General features: G+C 52.2%; 2 protein-coding genes across 4 annotated transcripts in view; one reads left to right on the top strand and one right to left on the bottom strand.

Annotated features, from left to right (window-relative positions):
• The window catches only part of STK10 (serine/threonine kinase 10), a 119,005-nt gene that overhangs the window by 35,884 nt on the left and 65,759 nt on the right, over positions 1-17,362 (bottom strand). Inside the window, exons 5-8 of one of the 3 annotated variants that reach the window (XM_029942859.1) lie at positions 13,496-13,573; positions 8,253-8,325; positions 6,823-7,017; positions 6,180-6,261 (exon numbers count right to left, since the gene is read on the bottom strand). In XM_029942859.1, the coding sequence (XP_029798719.1) occupies positions 6,180-6,261; positions 6,823-7,017; positions 8,253-8,325; positions 13,496-13,573 (428 nt within the window). Of the gene's footprint in view, positions 1-6,179; positions 6,262-6,822; positions 7,018-8,252; positions 8,326-11,894; positions 12,099-13,495; positions 13,574-17,362 lie in introns of those variants that run through there. The other 2 variants (XM_029942861.1, XM_029942860.1) reach the window with 2 other exon arrangements.
• LOC115294829 lies at positions 10,600-12,986 on the top strand. Its single transcript, XM_029942870.1, has 2 exons — positions 10,600-10,910; positions 11,931-12,986. Exon 2 carries the CDS (start codon positions 12,007-12,009, stop codon positions 12,781-12,783), a length of 777 nt encoding a protein of 258 aa, XP_029798730.1. The 5' UTR covers positions 10,600-10,910; positions 11,931-12,006; the 3' UTR covers positions 12,784-12,986.

The following is a 17,362-nucleotide window of genomic DNA, read 5'->3' as shown; positions in this document are numbered from 1 at the left end:
TCCATTACAAATCATTTTTATCTGCCTGTTCATTTGTGGAAGGTAAAACCCCCTACCACTTGGTCACCTAACTACACATGTGAAAGCAGCAAACCTCACTCCTTTTCAAGGGCCCTAAACCAGCCGGGCTTTCTCTGGGTAGTCCAAAGTAGCCAGGATTTTAAGTATTTCATCTCTTTCCTTTCTCTCCCTCAACCCCATTCACTATCTGATTTGTGCCACGTGCTGAGATAAGGCTCAACAACAGGACAGGCAAGGTCCTCGTCCCTGGGGGCTTGCAGCTGACTGGGAGAGACTAGGTGTGTGGCCACCCCACAAACAAGATCATGTCAGATCAGGTAATGGGACCCCATGGGCCCGGCCAGGGTGGGGGTCAGAGGGGCCTCCATGAGGGGGTGATGGTCGAGCTGAGAGCTGAGGGAGGGGAAGGGGCTGGCCAGGGAAAGACCTGGGCACAGAGAATTCCAGGCAGGGAGGGTGCAAGGGCCCTGGGTCAGGACTGAGCCTGTGTGTTGGAGGCACGGCTAGAAGGCCAAGGACACAGGGCTTATGGAAGGGGAGAGAGGAGGGACCAGAGGAGGAAGGACAGGGTCGTGGGTGCAGGGTCCCCATGCTGTAGTAAGAAGCTTAGACTTTCTTCTCGGAAGCTGCTGGAGGGTGCAGCAAAGCAGTGGTATTAACTGTTACCCTTGAAAGGTAGCAGTCTGGCTGCTGTGTGGTTCTAGAAAGGTCTTGAGCAGAGCACTACTAAGGGCTTACTCAGCATGGGAGGCAGGAGGTGTAGTGGTTAGAGCGCTGGTGCTATGTTTTCCAGCCAGGCTGCCCGGCATGAAATCCTGCTTCCACCACCACCTCAGGCAAGTCACTCAAGCCCTCTAGGCCTCAGTTTGCTCATCTGTATACTGGGAATCACAGTGCGGTTGTTCGAAGCATTACAGTAAGTGCTCCACGTGTGGCAGCTATCATCCACATCGCTATTAGGTCACCTCCAACACCATGCACCACCACCGTCACGGCCACTGTCACCGCCGCCACATCCCCACCAGCAGCAGCACAGTTAAGAGAAGCCTGGACGGCTCAGCTTCCCTCCTGCATCCCCACAGGGCTTGGCTTCTGGGACAGAGGGTGAGAATCAGATCCCAAAGGACCCGCAAAACCTCACACGGGAATTTGAGCAAAAGCCCTAGGACCCTTCCCTGCAGATGCTGAAGCAGATGCGGCAGAAGTAAAGAACGCAGCCACAGGCTGCTGAAAATACCGGGCTTTTGTCAGGGCGCGCTACATGTTGACCAGACTAGTGGCTTTTCACCATGCCTGGGGGTCGTTCCTGAGGCTGGACAATCTGCCCCACTGCCTCCCATGAGCACCCCGGGTCTTTGGGAAGTAGAGGGAAAGCCACGGGGAAGCAAGCCCTTTGACAGAGGAGCGGGTGAGCAGGGCAGTTCCCCTGGATGGAACCCCAGAATCCCCAGGCCCGCAGGGCTGCCAGGCCAGGCCCTCCAGGGGTGGAGTAGGCCCAGATCACTGTTTGGTCAACAGCCCTGGCGGGGAAGACACACCCCCTCCCTTACTGCCTCAGCTCCGCTCCCTCCAGGAATGGGTCTAAAAAGGACAACACCCAACCCCAAAGTGCCAAGGCCCAGCAGAGAGGCAAAGCCCCCGCTGCGAGGAAGCCGGGGGCCTTCCAGCACGCGCGGGAAGCACACTGTGTGTGCCAGCATGGGGCCGGGCCAGGCACACGGTCCCCGGAAAGGTGCTCGGACACCCCTGCTGGTGGCCCACATCAGAGGGGACCACAGCTGTCTGCTCCTTCAGGAAGAGGCATGACTGCTCACCACCGTCTCTGCAGGGAGCCCTGTGATGCCACAGCGCCCCGACCGGCACCTGTCTCTGGCCAGGACCCCTCCTGCCATCTACACAGACTTCCTTCCCAAGACCAGGAGCCTTGCCTTCATCCGTGTGCTGAGACACCACCAGCCCGGGGTCCTGCACTCCGAGGCTGGCTTCACACAGTGCCAGACACCACTTTCCAGGTTTCAGTCGTCAACATCTGCCCATCAATTCACCCCCAGCTAACCTTTTCTCTCGGTCTCTTTCATGCCTTCTTTCTCTCCTTCCTCCATTCAGAGAGGAGCCTTACCAGAGTGGTCAAGAGAACAGGCTTCGGAAGGAGGCAACCAGGATCACAATCCCAGCTCTGCCTTTTACAAACTGTGTGACCTTGTGTGGGTTACCTAACCTCTCTGTGCTTCAGTTTTATCATCTATTAGGTGGAAATCTGAAGAGTACCTCCTTCATTGGGTGGTCACAAAGGTTAAATCAGTTAACATTTGCTAAACATTTAGAGAAGCACCTGGCACGGAGAAAGGGTTACACAACAGTTTGTTAAGTAAAAATAAGTCGCTGTGTTTAATGAATACTTGCTGAGGGCCCTCTATATGCCAGACACTCCCCTGGACGCCTGGGACACCCCAGTGGACAAAACAAAGGCTGCTGTCCTCAGAGAGCTGACATGCTAGTCAGGGAGATTAACAATATACTTAATAAACTAGGAAGCCAGGGAAAAAAACCAAAAGTAGCACAGGGCAAGGAGAATTAGGAGTGGGGTGCCTGGTGACTCAGTTGGTTAAGCACCTGACTTCAGCTCAGGTCATGATCTCACGGTTCATGGGTTCGAGCCCCATGTCAGGCTCTGTGCTGATGGCTCAGAGCCTGGAGCCTGCTTCAGATTCTGTGTCTCCTTCTCTCTCTGACCCTCCCCCACTTGCTCTCTGTCTCTCAAAAATAAAATAAAGACATAAAAAAATTTTTAATAAAAAAAGGAATACGTTAGGAGGGGTGGCAGGTTTGCAGTTTGAAATAGGATGATGGGTGGAAGCCTCACGGAGAAGCTAATATTGGAGGCAACGACTTAAAAAGAAGAGAGTCAACCCAGGAAGTGTCAGGAAACACATTACAGGCCATGTGAAGAGCTGTGCAAAGACACTGAGGTAGCTATATGCCTGGAGTATCTGAAATACAGCAAGGTGGCCAGAGTGGCTGGGATCGAGTGAGGGGACAAGAAGACAGAAGGTCTGAGGGGTCAGTGTGGGGTGGGGAGATCACATAGGACCCTGCAGGGCACTGAGACTGGGACTTGTAGCCTGAGTGAGAAGGAAGCCAAGGAGGAGGGAACAGGAGGTTCCCCCTGGCTCCTGTGCTGAGAACAGACTGAGAAGAGATGGTGAGGAAGCAATAATCCAAGCGAGAGACACTGACAGCAGCTGAGACCCGTGGTGGCAATGGAAGTGGTGAGAAGCGATCAGATTCTGGACATGTTCCCACGGCAGGGACCACAGGACTTCCTGACCGAATGGACACGGAACATGCAAGAAAAGAGAGGCACTGAGGATGCTTGCAAGACTTGGGGCCTACGGCTGAGGGGATGGCTTGCCACTGATGGAGACAGGACAGCCATCAGTGGAAAGTGAGGGCACTCGGGTGTGGACGTCTGTGGGGGGTGGGTGGAGCGTAAACAGCTGGACGCAGACATGGGGCAGGTGGGGCTTCAGGGGAAACATGGCCATCGCTATAACCGGGGTGGCACCCCCAAGGTGAGTGGAGATGGGGGACAAGGCCCGGGTGTGCTCCCACAGCGATCAGTCACAGGAAAGAGGAGCAGGTGAAGGGCATGGAGAAGGAGTGACCCATGAGAAGAGAAGACACCAAGCAGGGCGTGGGGACCCGGAAGCCCAGCGCTGGCAGTGATGAGGGTGAGGATCGGCTGTGGCCACCGTGGCTGGGTCCCCGGGGGAGAAGGGGGGGGAGGCAAGCGCTGAAGCCGGACCCCACCACCAAGTCCAGCAACATGAAAGTCACCAATGGCCCCGACGAGACCCCCACAGACTCAACACGTGTACACTGAGCTCCTGATGTGACAGCCGTAATGCTAAAAACGGTGCGTACAGAATCCCATTCACTCACACAATTCCACTGAGTGAGCACAATCCATATCGCACAGATGGGGAAACTGAGGCATGGAGCAGGCACTGCTCATGCTCCGGGTGGTCAGGCCTGATCTCAGAGCCTGGGTTACTAACCACATGACGCAGGCCCCAAGAATCTCTGTGCCAAGTGAGCGAGTGAATCAGAAACCAGTGGGGGCTCAGGGCAGAACAGGGGTCGGGGTGGGGAGGAACCTCCCAGCAGCAGGCAGATACAAGGGGCGCTGGGAAGCCAGAAGCTGCCGGTCTGTCAGTCAAAGCCCGGTGACCTGGGCAAGCCATGCTCCACCCTCCCACACCCAGAGATGCAGAGACACACGGAGAGGGCGGACAGCAGTCTAAGCCCTGTTTTTATTTATCTCCGGGCATCGCTCCTTCTCCAGCAGCCCTTTCTGTCCTGCGCTACAAATCCTCTGGCAGGACATTTTTTCCAACTGTGGAATAAAAATTCCTGGCTCAGGCTGAGGCTCTAGGCCTGCCATGTGGGAATGGAAGACAGCTGGCCTCTTCTCCGTGGAATGTCCTGAATGTCCTAGAGGCCGGATGTATGGGGCCAGGAGGTGCCTGCTTACAGGAAACAATCGGCCCCAAGCGGCTTGGAGCTCTTGCATCTGACGGTGATGCCCCCACCCCACCCCCTCTGGCTTCCCCACCCACCAGCACAACACCCACAGAAGGAGGCTTCAGACCCTCCAGACGTTTGGAATCCAATGCACCGCTCACTGAGCACGGCCCATAGCTAGGCACTTTACTACGGTATCTGCACACTTAACCCTCATAGCTACCCTGCCAAGGGGGACATTGCGATCACCCCATTCCAGAGCAAGAACAGTCACAGATAAGCCAGGCCGATTTCTCACAGCCAGGAAGTGGCAGAGGTGTGATGTGAACCCAGGACTTTACAACTACAGTCCACACACTTAACCACTGTGCTGCACACCCCAGAGGATGCACTGTCGCCCCGCTTATCAGCCAGGGGCCCAGCGTTTGGCACACAGTAGGCACTCAGGAAAAGTGGCTGACCAGGAACAAAGCCTCGGTGCTTGGTGTGGCCTCTTCGTCCCTCTCCCCGAGCACACATCAGAGGCGGAGGCATGTACGGGGGAGAAGCAGAGTGGGCGGGGTGTGGGGGGGCGGCCCCTCCCTGGCACCCAGGCCCACTTTCTCTGCATCTCCCATCAGTGTTGATGGCCCAGGGACGGCGACTGGCCAACCCGAGGATGGATGGGCAGGTGCTATGTGCCGCTTTCAAAATGTGAGGCACCAGCCTGGGCTGAGGGTAGCTCCCAGCTCCCCCCAACATTTCAGAAAGCGTCTAGGAAACCCCCATCACCTCCTCCACGCTAAGGCCAGAGAGTCCTCACATGGGAGCAGGAGGGGCCCTTGCAAGGATACGTCAGATGCCGTCTCCCTCGTCCAAATCCTCAGGGGTGCCCTGCAAAGCTCAAGGCCTGCTCTGGGCTCTCAAGACCCTGCACGACCCTACACAATGTGGCCCTTGGTGCAGAGGAACGAGCCTGCCTGCCCCCCGTGAAAGGCCTGCTTCGACCCCTGGCCCTTAGCAGCCGCTGGAAACCTGGTTTTGGGGAGGGGTCCACCATGAACGGCTCACTCTGCCTCAACTGTGTGCACAGATGCGATGTTTCACGCTGGGCACCTGCTCTCCTCCTGGAGTCTGGGTCCTGCTTCAAAGCATCAGAGCAGTGAGCGTGCACCCCCTCTCACAAACCATCCGGATGAGGGGTGAGCACGCCACACACCTCTCTGATCTCTGCCCTCACCCTGGCTCAGCGCCTTGGCCTCCTAGCCCTCCCCAGTCACGCTCACAGCCCGGGCCTTTGCCCCCACTCCCCACAACCACTCAGCTAGTCCCCTCGTCCTTTCTGGGAGTCTGCTCACAACGAGCCCCTCCGAGCCCTCCTTTTCTAGGAGAGCAACCTCTCCTGGGCCCCCCTCGCCCCCCTCCCCCGGCCATGTGCACTGTCCACGGCCTGGCTCCCCCACTAGAACATAAGCTGTGTGAGGACAGGCTCTGGGGGAAGGCCCCCAGCAGAATCAGCTGATGAATACACGTGTGTTCCTGCGGCCACCCAAGCTGAGCAGAAGCACCCCCCGCTTCCAGGCTATGCCCTGCCTCCAAAGCGGGGCCAGGGCAGACAGGGCCGGTGGCCACACCCGGGACGGGGACACGCTTACCTCTAGGAGCTGCGCAGCACTGGGCCGGGTCTCTGGGTTCTTATCTAGGGCTACCTTCAGGAAGTCTCGGAACTCCACAGACCTGGGGCAGGTGACAGGTGGCAGCAGTCAGCTCCAGGCAGGGCAAGCACTGAGAAGCGCTCCCCGTCACACACTCTACTCCCCTAAAAGGTGTGTGCTTCCCAAATATAGCCCTCACATGACAAAGGCTCCTTCATGAGCTAAAGCGGTGAAGGCAATGGGCCTTTCAAGATGATCTCATTGTGAACACCACTGTACCGACGGGGACGCGGCAATCGGAGAGCAGGGACTTGCCCAGGGCCACACGGTAATACACAGAAGTGCAGGGGTTGTGCCCAAGCCTCAGTTCCCAGCCCTGGGTTGTGCCATGGAGCTTCTGGGGCTCATTGAGGCACCTACTCCCACAGTGGGAACCGGCTTGTGGGATCGCCCAGTCCGCTTTGATGACAACCCATTTCCAGAGCACAGAGCACAGAAAAAAGCCTGGAGGGCCCGGGGAGCTCAGAAAGGCCCAGAGACCCCCAGGCCCTGACTGCTCCCCCACTCCAGGCGCTCCACCCTCCCGGTCCCACCCATCGGCCATGCAGCAAACACCCTCAGGCACACAGGCCTTGCTGCTTACCACTTAGAAGGTGTGAGCAGAGTCGGGGGGTCTGACTTGGCAATCTTGAGCAGGACCCGCATGGGGTTGAGCTCGTGGTGTGGGGGCTCGATCTGGGCCATCTCAATCAGAGTGATGCCCAGGGACCAGATGTCAGCTTTGTAGTCATACGGGGTGTCCTTCATGGTCTCACACATCACCACCTCGGGGGCCATCCTGAACCAACCAAGGGACAACAGAAGGCTAAGAAGCTGGCCTCCACAGGCCCTCCTCAGAGACTCGGGGTCCAGAACCACCACAAGCCAGTGTCAGAGGGTTGGCAGCACTCCTGAATCACGATTGGCATCACTGTCCATCCCACTGTCTTCCTCATGATGGTCTTCACTCAGTAAGATGCCTTCAAGGGGCGCCATCGCCATGTCCTGCTGCAGTTCCCGATGCCTACCACAAGATGGCAGCAACAATCCAGAACACAGAGTCCTGGGGAGGGGTGGGTAGAAGCAGAGGGGAAAGTACCCAGAAAAAACTGGGGGCAGGAGGGGGTGGGTGGATGGAGAGAATACAGCAGCAGAAAGAAGGGATGGGAGAGAACACAGGAAAGAGGAATGAAAGGGCAGAGAGAGAGAAAGAAAGGGTGAGTAATAAGCAAGCAAGAAAAGAGCCCAACTCCACAATGAGAAGTAATGCACATGAAAAAAAAGAAAGCAGTTAGGTGAGAAACTGAAAGAGGTTTTTTGTCTGTTGTTTCTTTTTTTTAAGTAATAGTTTGGGGAAAGAAGGAAACACAGTGGCCTAGAGAAGTCCAGAGAAACCTCGCGGGAGGGTAGGAATTGAATTTGTTCGTCCTCACGCTCCCAGTTCAGGGCCTCACATCCAATCTGTACTTGTTGAATTAATTAAGAATTAAACCATTTTTGGGGCATCTGGGTGGTTCCATTGGTTAAGTACCCAACTCTTGATTTCAGCTCAGGACATGATCTTACAGTTCATGGCATCGAGCCCCACATGGAGCTTTGTGCTTCCAGCACGCAGAGGAGCCTGCTTGGAAGCCTCGCCTCTCTCTGCCCCTCCCCCACTCACACATGCACTCTCTCTCTCAAAATAAACTAAAAAAAAAAAAAGAATTGAATCATTTTCTAGGGGTTCCCATTGAAGTGTCCCTAATGGAGTATTTTCTATCCCCAACACCCCGTTTCATCATCTCAACAACCTGTGAAGTAGGTGTTCTATTCCTGATTTCATGGAGGAGGAAACCGAGGTACAGGGAAGCTAAGCAACTTGGCCAAGGTCAGAGCACTCGTGGGTGGTGGAGACCAGGCTCAGACCCAGCAAGCTGACTCAGGAGCCCTTGATGCTGTTCGCTCTCCTCTGTGGCAGCCAGGGGTCACCTTGGAGAGTCTGAGGGTGAACCTTTAGTCTGCCATTCCCTTTCCAGAAACTGCACTACTCACCAGTAAGGCGTTCCTATGAAGGAATCTCGTTTCTGCAGAGTTTTCAGATTCTTGGCAGACACACCAAAGTCAGCTGCAAGACAAAAATCAGATACAGTATTTGATGGACATTCCTCCACCCACGGCACTGGGTGTGAACTCAAGAGAGAGATGTTCCAAATCCATTAACAGATGCCATTTCCTACTTCGCAAATTTCTGATCATTAAAAATATACCTACTGCTGGAAGGATGCACTGAGACATGCACTTTCCTTCTTGCTAAGGACGCTATAAATTAAAGAGACTTCCAGAAAAGTAAATGGGCAATAAATCACAAGAACCTTTAAAATATCTATACTCTTCTGATGCACTAATTCCAAATATAGATATTTACCCTAATGAAATAATCTTAAACATAAAAAGTAGGCAGAATGATGTTCATCAATGTGCTATTGTAATAGTGACAAATTAAGAAGAACCATAATTGTTTAGCTTCCAGAGAGTGATTTTCATCAGCAATAACTGTGTCTTGGATAAAGCTCACTAGCTAGGATACTGTCTCTGCACAAAGCTGAGGGAGTGATTTTTAAAATTTCCTATGTAAGAAAGAAAATAAAACTTCTTACATACAATATATATTGTCTTTTCCAAAAAGGACTCAAGATGTCCTATCAAACACACACACACACACACACACACACACACACACACACACACACACACACACACACACACACTAAGAAACTGAGAGAGAGGTAAGAAAGATAAGGTAAAGTGTAAACAACTAGAACAGATTAAGGAAAGCGTGATGGGGCGCCTAGGTGGCTCAGCAGGTTAATCATCGACTCCTGATTTCAGCACAGGTCGTGATCTCACGTTTGTGAGATGGAGCCCCGTTTCAGGCTCTGTGCTGACAGTGCAGAGCCTGCTTGGGATTCTCTCCCTCCCGCTGCCTCTGACCCTCCTCTGCTCTCTCTCTCGCTCGCTCTCTCTCTCTCTCTCTCTCTGTCTCTTAAGAAAGAAAAAGGTGTGGGGCGCCTGGGTGGCTCAGTTGGTTAAGCCTCCGACTTCAACTCAGGTCAGATCTCACGTCCATGGGTTCGAGCCCCACATCAGGCTCTGTGCTGACAGCTAGCTCAGAGCCTGGAGCCTGCTTCTGGTTCTGTGTCTCCTTCTCTCTCTGCCCCTCCCCCTCTCATGCTCTGTCTCTCTCTGTATCAAAAATAAATAAAACATTAGAAGAAAAAAGTATGAGATACTGACATACAGTGGAGTATTCTATAGGCATTAAAATTAGTTTTGAAGTATTTTTGTTCAATATTTTAACACTGAATTATACATAGTAATACATATCAATAGTACATGTGTAGTATGTATTTAGCATTTGATATTAATATTTAACATGTATTTGAATGTTAATATTTAACACAATATTAAGATATTATACTCACAGACTTAAAGGCTGAGTAGGAAAGGGGAGGATGCACAGCTGAATATAGTGTATGGTCAGCAGGATGCCCCCTCCCCCACAAAAATGGCAAAACACACATAAACGGACTTGGAGGAAACAGACCCACTTGCTAAAACGGTGTGTAAGGATCATGAGACCAGGCTAGGTTTCTATTTTTCTGAATTCTTTACGTTTGCCACGATGAGCAGACACGACATTCAGGGCTAACAACAATAAACAAACGTATCTTTCAACCATCGGACACTGCCAGCCGGTCCTCCGTCACGGGCCCACTGCTAAGCGAAGAGCCCACTGCCACCTAGAGGCATCTTCTCCCGTTCTCCTGTCGCCAAGGGTAAAGCTTCATCTTTTCTTTTTTCCATTTTTTAAAATAGAAATAAGCATGTTTATTGTTCCGTTTTTAAAAAGCACTCCAACTAGGAGTGCCTGGCTGGCTCAGTCGGAGCATGTGATTCTTGATCTCGGGGTTGTGAGTTCAAGCCCCAAATTGGGTATAGAGAGTACATAAAGATAAAATCTTTTTGGGGGGCGCCTGTGTGGCTCAGTTAACTGTCCAACCTCGGCTCAAGTCACGATCTCACCATCGGTGGATTCGAGCCCCGCGTCGGGCTCTGTGCTGACAGCTGAGTCTGGAGCCTGCCTCATATCCTATCACTCTCTCTCTGCCCCTCCCCTGCTTGCACTCTGCACTCTCTCAAAAATAAATGAACATTAAAATAATTTTTAAATAAAATCTTTTAAAAAGGTTTTTTAAAAAGCATTGCAACTAGTAAGTTAACAAACTTTTGTGCGGCAGAAACAACAGCTAAGTTTCATCTTGATTAAAAGATAAGTTCAAGAGGAAGCAACACCTTGAGCAGACAGTGGACGCTTCCCCCATTCAAAGCAAGGGAAGCCGCGAAGCTGTTGCCAGCCGCCCCCGGAGCCTCTGTCCGGGTCTGGAAATGAGCTGGCTCGCACCAGGTCACGCCGTCTTGGAGAGCTAGAGCCAGACCCACAATTTCAAACCAGGAAGCGCACAATGCTAAGAGCACGGGCCTGGATGCCAGATTGCTGACCCTTGCCTCAGCTCTTCCGTTCCACTGGTTCGTTCGCCTATTCACTGGGGTGCCATCTGGAGGCGGACATCGGCCAGGAGCAGACTAAGTCCTTGCCCTCGGCAGCTCCGAGTTCAGTGGTGGAAGGAGAGAGCAGTAAGACAAACACCAGTAAGTACACATTCCTAACTGGGTGAAGGGTGGAAAGAGGGGAGGCACAGGGATCAGAGAGTATACAGTCAGGGAAGTGAGAGAGTGAGAGAGAAAAAAAAGAGAGCGAGCGTGCAGGAAAGGAGGAAGCACAGCTGAGTGCCTCCAGACTATTCATTCAATGCATATTAGGTGAACATCTATTATATGCCAGGCATTCAGTCATTCATTCAACATATATTAATTGAACATCTATTATGTACCAGGTGCAGAGGTGAACCAAAATCTTCACCTTAGTGTGGCTTGTTACTCTAGCAATAAAAAGAGGCCCTCTACAAGCCTCATGGTGGGTGCAAGGTAGATGGGCGGTGTTTTTTAGACAGAAGGTCAAGATCTGGGGGAAGACAGGGCACCTGGGTGGGTGGCTCAGTTGGTTGAGTGCCCGCCTTCAGCTGGGGTCATGATCTCACAGTTTATGAGTTCAAGCCCCATATCAGGCTCACTGCTGTCAGCCTGTCAGCATAGAGCCTGCTTCAGATGCTCTGTACCCCCTCTCTTCCTCTCACTGACTTGCACTCTCCCCACCCACCCCCACACAAATTTTTTTAATTAAAAAAAAAAAGATCTGGGGGAGAGATTTCCATTCTTTTTTTTTAACTATTTTTATGTCTTTATTTTATTTTAAGAGAGAACAAGAGAGTGAGAGAGAGCAGGTGAGGGGCAGAGAGTGAAGGAGACACAGAATCTGAAGCAGGCTCCAGGCTCTGAGCTGTCAGCACAGAGCCCGACATGGGGCTCGAACCCATGAACCGTGAGATCATGACCTGAGCTGAAGTCGGACGCTTAACCGACTCAGCCACCCAGGCACCCAGATGGGGGAGAGATTTCCAGACAGGGATACCAAGCCGGCTGAAGGGCCTGGGAGGGGCAGGGCAGAGGGGCTGGAGGGAGAGGAAGTGGAAGCAGGTAAGGCAGGAGGCAGGGCAGGTCAGGACATCACCAAACCTCTGCTCCTCGGTTTCCCCATCTGTGATACTGTAGAACTCCTCAGTAGCCTTGCCACGAGGATTAAAGCACACACACAAAAGCACTCGGCTCCAAGCCCGGCTCTCTGTAAATGCTCTGTCCATGGGGCGCGGGGGCCAGCAGACTGGAGAATCTCAGACTGGAGCCTGGCTGGGGCTCCTGGGAATGGTCAGGACGCTGCTCTCCGAGCCCAGGCAAGGCCAACTACACAGTGGTTGCTCTGTCAGCAGATGACAGCCCTGTAGGGACCAATGGCTGTGGCAGAGTGAGGTTCAAAGCCAGGAAACCACAGGAGAACCTGGCCCTGAGGCCGACTCCCTGGGAGGCCAGGACAAGGCACCACCGCTCGGGGCTCCTGGCTTACCTCCCTGCTACGGGGCCCCTGCAAACACCAACAATGACCGGCACAGATTTCCTGGGAAATCTTTTGGGAACGAGAGTGACTGCCTCTCAGACCCAGCGTGAGGCTCCCAGGAGAGAGAGAGGAGCTGCTCCCCAACGGGGTCTCCATTCCCACCAGGAAAAGAAAGAGGAAAGCAGACACCACCACGGTTTCACAGTGACCCACGGCTGGTCCCGCAGCCCTCCCTCAGGCAAGAGCCAGCGACCTTCTGGGCAGAGCTACTACCCCGTCGGCCCCCAGGATGGGGCCCAGCCAGCAGGGTGGGGCAGCCCTCCCTGCCACCCGGGGGCTTCAGGCTGCCAGAATGGTGCTTGCGGGGTGTCCCCCGACAACTCAAAGGGGGTTTTCGCCATGCAGTCTCTTCTAATGGAAATACTCGTCTGTCCTCCCATTTTACAAGGATCAGAAACAAGGGCAGCAGCTAGGAAGGCAGGGCCTCTGCTTCATAAGTTATCATTTCCATAAGGAAAGAGGACACTTCTGCTGCGTCCACAGCTGCACCGCAGGGACCACATCTGGCTCAGGAAGCACTGTTCCCAAGTGAAGACCTGAATCGATGAACAGACAGACTCTTATGTTTGGGGGGAAAGGTAACACTGGGTTTGGGGGCACCTGGGTGGCTCAGTCGGTTGAGTGTCCTACTCTTGACTTCGGTCATGATCTCAGGGTCATGGGATCGAGCCTGGCATCAGGTTCCATGCTGAGTGTGGAGCCTGCTTAAGATTTTCCCTCTCTTCCTCTGCCCTGCCCCCCTGCTCGCTCACTCTCAGTCACTCTCTCAATCTCTAAAATTAAATAAGTAAATAAATAAATAAAACTGAGTTTTAAGAAATATATTTGTTGCTTCTCCAGTTTGTTATATATTCTTACTATTCTCTCTCTCCCCCTCCTCCTCACCCCCACCTAAAATAATTTTTTAAATTAAAAAAAAGAATATATATATATATATATAAAAGAAGGTTGGGGCACCTGGGTGGCTCAGTCGGTTGAACATCCAACTCTGGTTCAAGCCCCGTGTTGGGCTCTGAGCTGACAGCTCAGAGCCTGGAGCCTGCTTCAGATTCTGTGTCTCCCTCTCTCTCTAACCCTCCCCCACTCGCACTTGTCTCTCTCAAAAGTACACAAACAAACAAACAAAAACATTTAAAACAAGGAAATTGCGTTTGCATGTACTAACTTGGGCTTCCATCCGTGCTGCCTGCACATGACGGTGAGTGACGCGTAGAACAGAAGGCACAGCAGGGTTCCAGCTGTACTGTAAAACAATGACACGCACATACTGCGTGCACACATGCACCCACAAACACAGAACAGGATCTGCATACATCAAAACTGATAGTAACCTCCTCCCCAGAAGCAGGATTTTGGTGAGCACACCAAGGGGGTCCTACAGTTTTCTCTAAATATTTTTTTACTGTTTATTTATTTATTTTGAGAGAGAGAGAGAGAGAGAGAGAGAGAGAGCGAGCAAGCAGTGCATGTGCTCCCAAGCTGAGGAGGGGCAGAGAGACAGAGAGAAAGAATCCCAAGCAGGCTCCGCACTGTCACGGTTCGTGAGATCAGGACCTGAGCTGAAATCAAGAGTTCGACCCCTTAACCAAGGGAGCCATTTTTTATATTTTTTAACTTTATACGCTTTTATTCTTTAAAATTCTTCTGATAAAGAGTATGCACTGCTTTTTCTGGTTTAAAAAGCTGAAATGCATGTAGCAAAGGTTTTTTGGGTTTGTGGGTTTTTGTTTTTGCCAGGATGTGGTGAGAGTACGTCACACTGGCCGGGGGTGGGCTGCACACACAGACGAAGGGCACAGGGCTGCAGGGATTCGTGAAAACCTGACATGCTGCACACACCCAACAGCTCTAACAAATGCTAATATCTATGAGAACCCACCAGTGCACAGCTGTGCACACTTCTGCACATCACGCACATCCTCCTCTGCAAATCATTTGCATACCATCTGCATACATATCCCTGTGCATGTCATTTATAGCCAGGACCTTCAGGGCAGAGCAAATTATTATCCGCCTTCTCTACAGATGAGAAGACTGAGGTTTAGAGACACTGAAGAACTTGCAGATGGTTACCCAGCTCTAAGGACAGACACATGCTAAGTCTGTGCTCCTTTATTTTTCTTTTTAAACATTTATTCAGTTTTGAGAGGTGGAGACAGAACATGAGCAGGGGAGGGACAGAGTGAGGTGGAGACACAGAATCCGAAGCAGGCTCCAGGCTCGAAGCCGTCAGCACAGAGCCCGACACGGGGCTCGAACCCACGAACCGTGAGATCATGACCTGAGCCGAAGTCAGACGCTTAACTGACCGAGCCACCCAGGCGCCCCTCATTTCTCATTTCTTGCTGTTACAAATATAGTTGCCGTGGATACCGTTGTACATATCTTCCCATACATGCATAAATACCATATATTACTTTTATAAACAAAAAGAATCACAGTGTAAGAACAGTTATATGTTATACACACACACAGCTGTGAACTTAAGAGTGTATGAAGATAGGTGACAGAATCTCTCATCTGTCCCCTTAACTGCAGATGACCAGAAGAAGCCAAGTTAAGAGGAGCCTTTTCCCAGATAATGTCAGGCCAGCCAAAGGCAAGCCACGGTCCAATAAGGCTCCCATGCCTTCCCTCCTGGACCCTCCACCCCAGGCCAGTGAGTCTGTAGGCCAGCGTGGTCACAGCTTTCCCTGGGATTTAGGTCTGAGAACCTTCTAGGTGGTCCTCAACCAGGGGGTGCTGTGTGTTCCAGGATGTTTCAAAGTACACGGGAGCAGTCTGGCTGTCACGGGAAGAGGAGGGCTCCTGCCGTTCTGTGGGGGAGAACCTCCTAAGCTTGGTCTCCTCTAAAATGGTCCCGGGGACACACCCGTCAGGGTCCTCATGGTACCGACAGGGAAGTGGAGCCTAGAGAGGGTGAGGAACCCGCTGGAAGTGAGCCGGGGACAGAAGGCCGAGGCTGTGCCCCCCGTCCACCCTCCCACCCCACCCCCCCCACCCCCCGTCCTGGAACCCCATGGGCCTCCCTCTCCTGGATTACAGCGCCAGCTCATTAACAGGGAGGCCCCACCATGGCACCCAAGTACCTTCTCAGATTTGGTGGTTCGGTCTGCCTCCCCAGGAGTGTCATGGAAACAGCCCTGGGCAGGAGAGCGAGAAGATTCTGTGATCTGAGACAACCGCTTCAAGTTTCTGAGCCTCAGTTTCCTCATCTATGAAACAGGCATCATATTATCTAGCCAAATGTGAGGCTCACAGAACTGCTCTGTTTTTGTTTCCATTTTTATTTTCTTTTGTTTTTCAGATACACGTGACCACTTCAGGCCTTTGTTTTCCCATTCTCTCCGGCCCACCGTCAGCCTCCCAGCCCGCTGCCTTTATTCTCTCTCTCTCTCTCTCTCCTCCCGGACACAACCCTGTCTTTCTCTAGTATTTTCTTCCTCAACCTCAATTACACATTCAGAACTTTGCTCTTGCTTCCAACAGGCTGTGCCAGTTTATGGTGGACAGCAATTTGGTTTTCTGGTCAGTGCAAATCTACTCTCCTTCTGGAAAACCATCCAACCCACCCCAACCACACTCTTCCATGGAGAGGTGGGAACAGGGTAGGTTAATACTTCCCTATTGCTACCTGACTCCGCCTTCCTTCTCACAGAAGCCCTCCTTACTGGACCTCGTTGATTGGTCCAGGAGGTCTACACCCACACCAAGGTAGGCCAATCAGAGTCCTCCACTGGGATTTTTTTTTTTTTTGGCTGTTTATTTTTGAGAGAGAAAGACAGAAGGTGAGCAAGGGAGGGGCAGAGAAAGAGACTCAGAATCCAAAGCAGGCTTCAGGGTCTGAGCTGTCAGCACAGAGCCCAAAGCGGGGCTCAATCTCTTAAGATGAGAGAAAATGAGTGAGCCAAAGTTCAACACTTAACGGACTGGGCCACCCAGGGGCCCCGTCACTGGGGTTATTAACCGTGAGGCCTGAAATGGTGAGGTACCACGATAATCCTACAGAAGGCGATGATGGAAACATTAAAACTAGCCCGATCCAGATGCTCTGTGGAGGGGGCTGGTCCGAGAGCCTAACCAACAGGCACGGAAACACAGGCCAGAGAGTCTCCGGAGCGTTTGTTTTCCAGGGTCCAGCTTCCCTGATGCCCAGTTGTAATCTCTTCCCCAACACAGGTCCATGTACCATAGACGCACATGCTCCTGTCTGCCTTCAATCACAGATGGTTCTCCTTATTTGTTGCCAAGAGTCTAAAATAAGGTAACGGTTAAGCACGTGGGCTCTAAAGCCAGATGCACTGCTCTGAGCCTCGGCTGCGCCTCTTCCTGGCTGTACAATCTGGGGTGAAGCTAACCTCTTTAGATGCCCAGACATCTCTAACTTCACTGTAAAATGTTAGCAGGGGTCTGGAGGGACTAAATGAACTACTACACTGCTCACAGTGAAAGAATCAGGTCAGCAGCCAGCTGCCAGCAGCAGACAGGAATTCTGGGTTGGGGGTCAAGGTGGGGGTGAAGGGCAGATAACGGTTCCTGCCAGGCCCACTTGCCCGGCCTCCTGAGCACCGAGGGGACTTGGGGAATTAGGAATGCTGCTGTAATCACATGACAAAGTGATGACAATGCTATGGAAACTACTGCTGACGGAGCACGTACGGGTGCCCAGGCTCTGTACTGGGCTTTGTGACTTTTACGCCAGTCTGGGCTTTTGCTTACAATGTGAAAGACTCCAAACGTAAAATTCACCTCCCAACTTCAGAGAAGCTCCTCTGGGGAGAGGAACACAGGTTCTCTGGAGAAGTGGGAACAGTCTCTCTCACAGCAGAGTCTCTGAGACGTTCCTAGGCCCAAGAAAGATGGCCCCTCTGTGGGTAGATGCTTTTTTAAAAAATGTTTGCTTAGCAGTTAGTAGTGCTTAAGAAAAATTGATTCAGTATCTAATGGATAGTTGATACCTGTCACAACACAGCACTTTATATACTGTTAAGTGAGACTGCAATACAATCTAAGTTTATTTTGGGAGTGTTTG

This window comes from Suricata suricatta, chromosome 6 (assembly GCF_006229205.1).
Source record: "Suricata suricatta isolate VVHF042 chromosome 6, meerkat_22Aug2017_6uvM2_HiC, whole genome shotgun sequence".
Taxonomy (NCBI): domain Eukaryota; kingdom Metazoa; phylum Chordata; class Mammalia; order Carnivora; family Herpestidae; genus Suricata; species Suricata suricatta.
This window is presented reverse-complemented; position numbering and strand designations above follow the sequence as displayed.

Bases quoted from the DNA above. Each gene is read 5' to 3' on its own strand.
- LOC115294829 (XM_029942870.1), top strand. From the start codon at position 12,007: ATGCTCTGTCCATGGGGCGCGGGGGCCAGCAGACTGGAGAATCTCAGA.